The sequence below is a fragment of the Xenopus tropicalis genome, chromosome 6, assembly GCF_000004195.4.
Source record: "Xenopus tropicalis strain Nigerian chromosome 6, UCB_Xtro_10.0, whole genome shotgun sequence".
Classification (NCBI taxonomy): domain Eukaryota; kingdom Metazoa; phylum Chordata; class Amphibia; order Anura; family Pipidae; genus Xenopus; species Xenopus tropicalis.
The window spans coordinates 154,344,237-154,356,640 of NC_030682.2; the positions used below are offsets into that span (position 1 = coordinate 154,344,237).

The 12,404-nt window shown below is 53.9% G+C and overlaps 1 protein-coding gene across 3 annotated transcripts in view; it reads left to right on the forward strand.

The window, feature by feature from the left end:
* The first annotated feature begins 6,992 nt into the window (after positions 1-6,992).
* The window catches only part of wdr97 (WD repeat domain 97), a 115,386-nt gene continuing 109,974 nt past the window's right edge, over positions 6,993-12,404 (forward strand). For all 3 annotated transcript variants that reach the window (XM_031904102.1, XM_031904103.1, XM_031904104.1), the window contains exon 1: positions 6,993-7,114. In XM_031904102.1, the coding sequence (XP_031759962.1) occupies positions 7,058-7,114 (57 nt within the window). In that variant the 5' untranslated portion in view covers positions 6,993-7,057. The remainder of the gene's footprint in view (positions 7,115-12,404) is intronic.

Below are 12,404 nucleotides of genomic sequence, written 5' to 3' on the forward strand. Positions count from 1 at the left end.
GTATCTCCCCGGGGGCCAGCTGTAGCCCAGGGTACCGCCCCTCTGTATCTCCCCGGGGGCCGGCCGTAGCCCAGGGTACCGCCCCTCTGTATCTCCCCAGGGGCCGGCCGTAGCCCAGGGGCCGCCCCTCTGTATCTCCCCGGGGGCCAGCTGTAGCCCAGGGTACCGCCCCTCTGTATCTCCCCTGTCGGATTTTCAGATAAGATAATTATTAATTACAAGAATATTCTGATTTGTTAATGATAATGTGATTATGTTACTTAATAGAATATATATTCATAAATGATATTATGCTTTTTGATGAATCATATAGGAATAAATAATGAATGTTATTTTGTCTAGTTGATCAGAAACGTATATGTTGAAAAGGAGGTTTGTATCGGATTACTAGCCCAGATGTATAACCTTTGTGTTAAAGCAAATATCAAAGGTTATATAATCCTTGGTGTCTAGGTGAACAAGATGAGAACACCTTGAAGGATCTTACAAACTCTCCACAATATAGAGCACACCTGTTGAGAGGGTAATAATTAATCAAGGACAGACCAATGACATATATTGTATGTGTACTAAGGTATTAAGTAGTTACACAGCATTGTTCTAGTGTGGAGCAATGTCAACAATAGTGTGTAACATCGAATTAAGGAAGGTCAAAAGTTATTTTATATTTTCTGAATATTTTCAGACCACAATATTGAGGAAACAGTGACATCCACAGATGGTGGAGGACATTACGGGTCCAAAGGTCACTGTAATAAATATTTAAATCAACTGGTGATAGTTTAACTTAAAGACTGCCCTTTGATGCCAGTTGGTTAGTTGATAAATCCCTGAGGTGGAGTTTTAGATAGAGATGAGGGATAAGTTAGGAGACAGAAGAACTAAGAAAAAAAAAGAGGGATCTAAAAGAAAGAACCTGAAAAAGAAAATCTAAGAGGGATCTAAAAACTGGAAGAGGAAGGAGAAACTACTCTCAACTATAAGAAAACTCTACTCTGGTAAATATAAATTTTGTTATACTTTTTCTCGATTAAGTTGTATGCTTGGATATTTATTATTCCTATGTGTATTATAGTTTTACCCTAAACATTGACTTTCCCAGAGTTGCAAACTGGGAATAATCTGTTTAATTTGGGTCCATTTTATTTTTCATTAGTATAGATATATGATATCCAAGTTAACAATCTAATGGGGAAATAAGAACATTTAAAGATAGAATTCCTTAAGACCTCAAAATCAATCATTTACCCTTCCTTTGATTCAACATATTTAATTACCTTGTTATTAAGTATTGAAAGTGAACGTACATATATTATCTTGTGGATGCTTGCCATTTATTGAATAATGTCTATTGGTCAATGTTCATTTTGATTAATTATTAGATAGATATCAGGGAGTGTTAAGTAATAATTTCATTTTTGTAATATTCATATTTAAATAAATTATTTTATTAAATAATTGTCATGATTTTTCACCTTTATACCAATTGATTGGGAAAGCTCGATATCGAATTCAGAGTTGGGCATATATTATTTAAGACTCCTCCTGTTACTAAAAGGAGCCTTAAATTCTTTTAGATATACGCAGAATTAGCCCGACACCCCGGGGGCCGGCCGTAGCCCAGGGGCCGCCCCTCTATCTCCCCGGGGGCCGGCTGTAGCCCAGGGTACCGCCCCTCTGTATCTCCCCGGGGGCCAGCTGTAGCCCAGGGTACCGCCCCTCTGTATCTCCCCGGGGGCCGGCCGTAGCCCAGGGGCCGCCCCTCTATCTCCCCGGGGGCCGGCTGTAGCCCAGGGTACCGCCCCTCTGTATCTCCCCGCAGCGCCGGATTTGTGACGCGGACGCCCCGAGGCCGCCCCCTCCGGCCTCCCCCTGTGCGCATGCGCGAATCGCCAACCCCGCCCCCCCACGCAGCGAGCGCATGCGCGAACCCGCCCTTCGAGTCAGCTGCGCATGCGCATACATTTCATCTCCCATACGGAGCAGTGGGGAGAGGTCCCCATTGCTCCGTATAGGAGCAAAATTTAAAAATTTAATTGCGGCGGGGCGGCATGCCGCCCCTAAACTTTTGCCGCCCTAGGCCCGGGCCTTTGTGGCCTCTCCACAAATCCGGGCCTGTCTCCCCGGGGGCCGGCTGTAGCCCAGGGTACCGCCCCTCTGTATCTCCCCGGGGGCTGGCCGTAGCCCAGGGTGCCGCCCCTCTGTATCAACCCGGGGGCCGGCCGTAGCCCAGGGTACCGCCCCTCTGTATCTCCCCGGGGGCCGGCCGTAGCCCAGGGGCCGCCCCTCTGTATCTCCCCGGGGGCCGGCCGTAGCCCAGGGTACCGCCCCTCTGTATCTCCCTGGGGGCCGGCCGTAGCCCAGGGTACCGCCCCTCTATCTCCCCGGGGGCCGGCCGTAGCCCAGGGTGCCACCCCTCTATCTCCCCGGGGGCCGGCCGTAGCCCAGGGTACCGCCCCTCTATCTCCCCGGGGGCCGGCCGTAGCCCAGGGTACCGCCCCTCTGTATCTCCCCGGGGGCCGGCCGTAGCCCAGGGTACCGCCCCTCTATCTCCCCGGGGGCCGGCCGTAGCCCAGGGTGCCACCCCTCTATCTCCCCGGGGGCCGGCCGTAGCCAAGGGTACCGCCCCTCTATCTCCCCGGGGGGGCGTGGCCCAGGGTACCATATTCTATAAGAAAGAAGTAGACATGGGCCGAACCCACTTATGCTAATTAGGATCGGGAAGGGTTAAAAGTTGCCGCCTATTGCACGTAGCGAAAATTCCCCCCCCCCTCCTTTCCGAATGCTAATTAGCTTATCACAAAAAGGCTGGATTGGGTGCCTCCCTAGAAAGAAGATTATGATTGGTGCCTGTAACTCTGACAGACAGGGAGAGGGTCCCCAGTGTTCCCGCCCCTCTATATCCCAATCTTGGGGTCCAGTTTGTAAAATGCCCCAATATTTCAAAATTATTCTTTTACTGTGAATTTGTATCCAACAATTACAGACAGAATATAGTGAGAAAAGGGGGGGCTGGGGGTAGGGCTTGGGGGGGGGTGAGAGACAGAGAGGGGACCCCGGGGGTAGGGCTTGGGGGGTGGGTGAGAGACAGAGGGAGACCCCGGGGGTAGGGATTGGGGGGGGGTGAGAGACAGAGGGAGACCCCGGGGGTAGGGATTGGGGGGGGGGTGAGAGACAGAGGGAGACCCCGGGGGTAGGGATTGGGGGGGTGAGAGACAGAGGGAGACCCCGGGGGTAGGGCTTGGGGGGGGTGAGAGACAGAGGGAGACCCCGGGGGTAGGGCTTGGGGGGGGGTGAGAGACAGGGGGAGACCCCGGGGGTAGGGCTTGGGGGGGGGGTGAGAGACAGAGGGAGACCCCGGGGGTAGGGCTGGGGGGGGGTGAGAGACAGAGGGAGACCCCGGGGGTAGGGCTTGGGGGGGGGGTGAGAGACAGGGGGAGACCCCGGGGGTAGGGCTTGGGGGGGGGGTGAGAGACAGAGGGAGACCCCGGGGGTAGGGCTTGGGGGGGGGGGTGAGAGACAGGGGGAGACCCCGGGGGTAGGGATTGGGGGGGGTGAGAGACAGAGGGAGACCCCGGGGGTAGGGATTGGGGGGGTGAGAGACAGAGGGAGACCCCGGGGGTAGGGATTGGGGGGGTGAGAGACAGAGGGAGACCCCGGGGGTAGGGCTTGGGGGGGGGGGTGAGAGACAGAGGGAGACCGCGGGGGTAGGGCTTGGGGGGGGGTGAGAGACAGGGGGAGACCCCGGGGGTAGGGCTTGGGGGGGGGTGAGAGACAGAGGGAGACCCCGGGGGTAGGGCTTGGGGGGGGTGAGAGACAGGGGGAGACCCCGGGGGTAGGGATTGGGGGGGGGGTGAGAGACAGGGGGAGACCCCGGGGGTAGGGCTTGGGGGGGGGGGTGAGAGACAGGGGGAGACCCCGGGGGTAGGGATTGGGGGGGTGAGAGACAGAGAGGGGACCCTGGGGGTAGGGCTTGGGGGGGTGAGAGACAGGGGGGGACCCCGGGGGTAGGGATTGGGGGGTGAGAGACAGAGGGGGACCCCGGGGGTAGGGCTTGGGGGGGTGAGAGACAGAGGGGGACCCCGGGGGTAGGGCTTGGGGGGGTGAGAGACAGAGGGAGACCCCGGGGGTAGGGATTGGGGGGGGGTGAGAGACAGAGAGGGGACCCTGGGGGTAGGGCTTGGGGGGGTGAGAGACAGAGGGGGGGACCCCGGGGGTAGGGCTTGGGGGGGTGAGAGACAGAGGGGGGGACCCCGGGGGTAGGGCTTGGGGGGGTGAGAGACAGAGGGGGGGACCCCGGGGGTAGGGCTTGGGGGGGTGAGAGACAGAGGGGGGGACCCCGGGGGTAGGGATTGGGGAGTTCCTTACGAGGGAGTCAGTTTGTAGGGCGGGACCCAGAGCAGCAGAGGAAAGAGACCCGGATGGGCGGGTCAGTGGGCGGGGCTTCGGGAAGACTGGGACATTAAAGGAGAGTGGGATTGGTCGGTAATGGGCAGATCATTTCTGTCAGCCCCGCCCTCGGCGTCCGGTCTCCATGGTAACACTGAGCGCCGCTTCATTTGACCGCTGTGATTTATTCTGTGATACGGAACGATCCCTGAACCGGAACCGCCGCTGCCTCTCTGTCCGGAACCGAATCCTTCCCCTGAGCGGTCCCTCTGCCGCCCCCCCCCTGTACCGATAACCGGCCCTCCGGCCCCTGTACCCAACCCACAGAGTAGTGACCCCCTCCATACCGGCCCTCCGCCCCCTGTACCCAAACCCACAGAGTAGTGACCCCCCTACTGTCCCTCCGGCCCCTGTACCCCAACCCACAGAGTAGTGACCCCCCTACTGTCCCTCCGGCCCCTGTACCCCAACCCACAGAGTAGTGACCCCCATACTGTCCCTCCGCCCCCTGTACCCCAACCCACAGAGTAGTGACCCCCCTACTGTCCCTCCGGCCCCTGTACCCAACCCACAGAGTAGTGACCCCCATACCGTCCCTCCGGCCCCTGTACCCCAACCCACAGAGTAGTGACCCCCCTACTGTCCCTCCGCCCCCTGTACCCAAACCCACAGAGTAGTGACCCCCCTACTGTCCCTCCGGCCCCTGTACCCCAACCCACAGAGTAGTGACCCCCATACTGTCCCTCCGCCCCCTGTACCCCAACCCACAGAGTAGTGACCCCCCTACTGTCCCTCCGCCCCCTGTACCCAAACCCACAGAGTAGTGACCCCCCCTACTGTCCCTCCGGCCCCTGTACCCCAACCCACAGAGTAGTGACCCCCCTACTGTCCCTCCGGCCCCTGTACCCCAACCCACAGAGTAGTGACCCCCCTACTGTCCCTCCGGCCCCTGTACCCCAACCCACAGAGTAGTGACCCCCCTACTGTCCCTCCGGCCCCTGTACCCCAACCCACAGAGTAGTGACCCCCCTACTGTCCCTCCGGCCCCTGTACCCCAACCCACAGAGTAGTGACCCCCTACTGTCCCTCCGCCCCCTGTACCCCAACCCACAGAGTAGTGACCCCCCTACTGTCCCTCCGGCCCCTGTACCCCAACCCACAGAGTAGTGACCCCCCTACTGTCCCTCCGCCCCCTGTACCCCAACCCACAGAGTAGTGACCCCCCTACTGTCCCTCCGGCCCCTGTACCCAACCCACAGAGTAGTGACCCCCCTACTGTCCCTCTGGCCCCTGTACCCCAACCCACAGAGTAGTGACCCCCCTACTGTCCCTCCGGCCCCTGTACCCCAACCCACAGAGTAGTGACCCCCCTACTGTCCCTCCGCCCCCTGTACCCCAACCCACAGAGTAGTGACCCCCCTACTGTCCCTCCGGCCCCTGTACCCAACCCACAGAGTAGTGACCCCCCCTACTGTCCCTCTGGCCCCTGTACCCCAACCCACAGAGTAGTGACCCCCCTACTGTCCCTCCGGCCCCTGTACCCCAACCCACAGAGTAGTGACCCCCCTACTGTCCCTCCACCCCCTGTACCCCAACCCACAGAGTAGTGACCCCCCTACTGTCCCTCCGGCCCCTGTACCCCAACCCACAGAGTAGTGACCCCCCTACTGTCCCTCCGCCCCCTGTACCCCAACCCACAGAGTAGTGACCCCCCTACTGTCCCTCCGCCCCCTGTACCCAAACCCACAGAGTAGTGACCCCCCCTACTGTCCCTCCGGCCCCTGTACCCCAACCCACAGAGTAGTGACCCCCCTACTGTCCCTCCGGCCCCTGTACCCCAACCCACAGAGTAGTGACCCCCCTACTGTCCCTCCGGCCCCTGTACCCCAACCCACAGAGTAGTGACCCCCCTACTGTCCCTCCGGCCCCTGTACCCCAACCCACAGAGTAGTGACCCCCCTACTGTCCCTCCGGCCCCTGTACCCCAACCCACAGAGTAGTGACCCCCCTACTGTCCCTCCGCCCCCTGTACCCCAACCCACAGAGTAGTGACCCCCCTACTGTCCCTCCGGCCCCTGTACCCCAACCCACAGAGTAGTGACCCCCCTACTGTCCCTCCGCCCCCTGTACCCCAACCCACAGAGTAGTGACCCCCCTACTGTCCCTCCGGCCCCTGTACCCAACCCACAGAGTAGTGACCCCCCCTACTGTCCCTCTGGCCCCTGTACCCCAACCCACAGAGTAGTGACCCCCCTACTGTCCCTCCGGCCCCTGTACCCCAACCCACAGAGTAGTGACCCCCCTACTGTCCCTCCGCCCCCTGTACCCCAACCCACAGAGTAGTGACCCCCCTACTGTCCCTCCGGCCCCTGTACCCAACCCACAGAGTAGTGACCCCCCTACTGTCCCTCTGGCCCCTGTACCCCAACCCACAGAGTAGTGACCCCCCTACTGTCCCTCCGGCCCCTGTACCCCAACCCACAGAGTAGTTACCCCCCTACTGTCCCTCTGCCCCCTGTACCCCAACCCACAGACTAGTGACCCCCATACCGTCCCTCCACCCCCTGTACCCCAACCCACAGAGTAGTTACCCCCCTACTGTCCCTCCGCCCCCTGTACCCCAACCCACAGAGTAGTGACCCCCCAATTCCCCCTCACCCCGCCCCGCATGGAATCTACTCCCATTACCGACATAAAGGGCTCCCCAAGGCTACAAACCTGGCAGGTAATTATATCTTTATTATAAATGTGACTTTATAATGACCGGTCATTCCCCTGCTGGAAAGTTCATGTAGGAGCCGCTCATATCATTCAGTAAATAGATCCCAATACAAACAGCTGATGTGACTCTATAATAACTGGTCATTCCCTGCTGGAAAGTTCATGTAGGAGCCGCTCATATCAGTCAGTAAATAGATCCCAATACAAACAGCCGATGTGACTCTATAATAACCAGTCATTCCCCTGCTGGAAAGTTCATGTAGGAGCCGCTCATATCAGTCAGTAAATAGATCCCAATACAAACAGCTGATGTGACTCTATAATAACCAGTCATTCCCCTGCTGGAAAGTTCATGTAGGAGCCGCTCATATCAGTCAGTTAATAGATCCCAATACAAACAGCTGATGTGACTCTATAATAACCAGTCATTCCCTGCTGGAAAGTTCATGTAGGAGCCGCTCATATCAGTCAGTTAATAGATCCCAATACAAACAGCTGATGTGACTCTATAATAACCAGTCATTCCCCTGCTGGAAAGTTCATGTAGGAGCCGCTCATATCATTCAGTAAATAGATCCCAATACAAACAGCTGATATGACTGTATAATAACCAGTCATTCCCCTGCTGGAAAGTTCATGTAGGAGCCGCTCATATCATTCAGTAAATAGATCCCAATACAAACAGCTGATGTGACTCTATAATAACTGGTCATTCCCTGCTGGAAAGTTCATGTAGGAGCCGCTCATATCATTCAGTAAATAGATCCCAATACAAACAGCTGATGTGACTCTATAATAACCAGTCATTCCCCTGCTGGAAAGTTCATGTAGGAGCCGCTCATATCAGTCAGTAAATAGATCCCAATACAAACAGCTGATGTGACTCTATAATAACCAGTCATTCCCCTGCTGGAAAGTTCATGTAGGAGCCGCTCATATCAGTCAGTTAATAGATCCCAATACAAACAGCTGATGTGACTCTATAATAACCAGTCATTCCCCTGCTGGAAAGTTCATGTAGGAGCCGCTCATATCATTCAGTAAATAGATCCCAATACAAACAGCTGATGTGACTCTATAATAACTGGTCATTCCCTGCTGGAAAGTTCATGTAGGAGCCGCTCATATCATTCAGTAAATAGATCCCAATACAAACAGCCGATGTGACTCTATAATAACCAGTCATTCCCCTGCTGGAAAGTTCATGTATGAGCCGCTCATATCATTCAGTAAATAGATCCCGATACAAACAGCTGATGTGACTCTATAATAACCGGTCATTCCCCTGCTGGAAAGTTCATGTAGGAGCCGCTCATATCAGTCAGTAAATAGATCCCAATACAAACAGCTGATGTGACTCTATAATAACCAGTCATTCCCCTGCTGGAAAGTTCATGTAGGAGCCGCTCATATCATTCAGTAAATAGATCCCAATACAAACAGCTGATGTGACTCTATAATAACCAGTCATTCCCCTGCTGGAAAGTTCATGTAGGAGCCGCTTATATCAGTCAGTAAATAGATCCCAATACAAACAGCTGATGTGACTCTATAATAACTGGTCATTCCCTGCTGGAAAGTTCATGTAGGAGCCGCTCATATCAGTCAGTAAATAGATCCCGATACAAACAGCTGATGTGACTCTATAATAACTGGTCATTCCCTGCTGGAAAGTTCATGTAGGAGCCGCTCATATCAGTCAGTAAATAGATCCCAATACAAACAGCTGATGTGACTCTATAATAACTGGTCATTCCCTGCTGGAAAGTTCATGTAGGAGCCGCTCATATCATTCAGTAAATAGATCCCGATACAAACAGCTGATGTGACTCTATAATAACCGGTCATTCCCCTGCTGGAAAGTTCATGTAGGAGCCGCTCATATCAGTCAGTAAATAGATCCCAATACAAACAGCTGATGTGACTGTATAATAACCAGTCATTCCCCTGCTGGAAAGTTCATGTAGGAGCCGCTCATATCATTCAGTAAATAGATCCCAATACAAACAGCTGATGTGGCTCTATAATAACCAGTCATTCCCCTGCTGGAAAGTTCATGTAGGAGCCGCTCATATCATTCAGTAAATAGATCCCAATACAAACAGCTGATGTGACTGTATAATAACCAGTCATTCCCCTGCTGGAAAGTTCGTGTAGGAGCCGCTCATATCAGTCAGTAAATAGATCCCAATACAAACAGCTGATGTGACTCTATAATAACCGGTCATTCCCCTGCTGGAAAGTTCATGTAGGAGCCGCTCATATCATTCAGTGAATAGATCCCAATACAAACAGCCGATGTGACTCTATAATAACCAGTCATTCCCCTGCTGGAAAGTTCGTGTAGGAGCCGCTCATATCAGTCAGTAAATAGATCCCAATACAAACAGCCGATGTGACTCTATAATAACCGGTCATTCCCCTGCTGGAAAGTTCATGTAGGAGCCGCTCATATCATTCAGTAAATAGATCCCAATACAAACAGCCGATGTGACTCTATAATAACCGCTCATTCCCCTGCTGGAAAGTTCATGTAGGAGCCGCTCATATCATTCAGTAAATAGATCCCAATACAAACAGCTGATGTGACTCTATAATAACCAGTCATTCCCCTGCTGGAAAGTTCATGTAGGAGTTGCTCATATCATTCAGTAAATAGATCCCAATACAAACAGCTGATGTGACTCTATAATAACCAGTCATTCCCCTGCTGGAAAGTTCATGTAGGAGCCGCTCATATCAGTCAGTAAATAGATCCCAATACAAACAGCTGATGTGACTGTATAATAACCGGTCATTCCCCTGCTGGAAAGTTCATGTAGGAGCCGCTCATATCAGTCAGTAAATAGATCCCAATACAAACAGCTGATGTGACTCTATAATAACCAGTCATTCCCCTGCTGGAAAGTTCATGTAGGAGCCGCTCATATCATTCAGTAAATAGATCCCAATACAAACAGCTGATGTGACTCTATAATAACCAGTCATTCCCCTGCTGGAAAGTTCATGTAGGAGCCGCTCATATCATTCAGTAAATAGATCCCAATACAAACAGCCGATGTGACTCTATAATAACCAGTCATTCCCCTGCTGGAAAGTTCATGTAGGAGCCGCTCATATCATTCAGTAAATAGATCCCAATACAAACAGCTGATGTGACTCTATAATAACCAGTCATTCCCCTGCTGGAAAGTTCATGTAGGAGCCGCTCATATCATTCAGTAAATAGATCCCAATACAAACAGCTGATGTGACTCTATAATAACCGGTCATTCCCCTGCTGGAAAGTTCATGTAGGAGTAACAGTAACAGCGCGTGACCCAACCCTCAGATCCCCAGTAACAGTGTATGACCCAACCCTCAGATCCCCAGTAACAGCGCGTGACCCAACCCTCAGATCCCCAGTAACAGTGTATGACCCAACCCTCAGATTCCCAGTAACAGTGTATGACCCAACCCTCAGATTCCCAGTAACAGTGTATGACCCAACCCTCAGATCCCCAGTAACAGCGCGTGACCCAACCCTCAGATCCCCAGTAACAGTGTATGACCCAACCCTCAGATCCCCAGTAACAGTGTATGACCCAACCCTCTGATCCCCAGTAACAGCGCGTGACCCCACCCTCAGATCCCCAGTAACAGTGTATGACCCAACCCTCAGATTCCCAGTTACAGTGTATTACCCAACCCTCAGATCCCCAGTAACAGCGCGTGACCCAACCCTTAAATCCCCAGTAACAGCGCGTGACCCAACCCTCAGATCCCCAGTAACAGTGTATGACCCAACCCTCAGATCCCCAGTAACAGTGTATGACCCAACCCTCAGATCCCCAATAACAGCGCGTGACCCAACCCTCAGATCCCCAGTAACAGTGTATGACCCAACCCTCAGATCCCCAGTAACAGTGTATGACCCCACCCTCAGATCCCCAGTCACAGCGCGTGACCCAACCCTCAGATCCCCAGTAACAGTGTATGACCCAACCCTCAGATCCCCAGTAACAGCGCGTGACCCCACCCTCAGATCCCCAGTCACAGCGCGTGACCCAACCCTCAGATCCCCAGTAACAGTGTATGACCCAACCCTCAGATCCCCAGTAACAGTGTATGACCCAACCCTCAGATCCCCAATAACAGCGCGTGACCCAACCCTCAGATCCCCAGGAACAGTGTATGACCCCACCCTCAGATCCCCAGTAACAGCGCGTGACCCCACCCTCAGATCCCCAGTAACAGCGCGTGACCCCATCCTCAGATCCCCAGTAACAGTGTATGACCCCACCCTCAGATCCCCAGTAACAGTGTATGACTTAACCCTCAGATTCCCAGTAACAGTGTATGACCCAACCCTCAGATCCCAGTAACAGTGTATGACCCAACCCTCAGATCCCCAGTAACAGCGCGTGACCCAACCCTCAGATTCCCAGTAACAGCGCGTGACCCAACCCTCAGATCCCCAGTAACAGTGTATGACCCAACCCTCAGATCCCCAGTAACAGTGTATGACCCAACCCTCAGATCCCCAGTAACAGTGTATGACCCAACCCTCAGATCCCCAGTAACAGTGTATGACCCAACCCTCAGATCCCCAGTAACAGCGCGTGACCCAACCCTCAGATCCCCAGTAACAGCGCGTGACCCAACCCTCAGATCCCCAGTAACAGCGCGTTACCCAACCCTCAGATCCCCAGTAACAGTGTATGACCCAACCCTCAGATCCCCAGTAACAGCGCGTGACCCAACACTCAGCTCCCCAGTAACAGCGCGTGACCCAACCCTCAGATCCCCAGTAACAGTGTGTGACCCAACCCTCAGATCCCCAGTAACAGTGTATGACCCAACATTTAGATCCCCAGTAACAGTGTATGACCCAACCCTCAGATCCCCAGTAACAGTGTATGACCCAACCCTCAGATCCCCAGTAACAGCGCGTGACCCAACCCTCAGATCCCCAGTAACAGTGTATGACCCAACCCTCAGATCCCCAGTAACAGCGCGTGACCCAACCCTCAGATCCCCAGTAACAGTGTATGACCCAACCCTCAGATCCCCAGTAACAGTGTATGACCCAACCCTCAGATCCCCAGTAACAGCGCGTGACCCAACCCTCAGATCCCCAGTAACAGTGTATGACCCCACCCTCAGATCCCCAGTAACAGTGTATGACCCAACCCTCAGATCCCCAGTAACAGTGTATGACCCAACTCTCAGATTCCCAGTAACAGTGTATGACCCAACCCTCAGATTCCCAGTAACAGTGTATGACCCAACCCTCAGATTCCCAGTAACAGCGC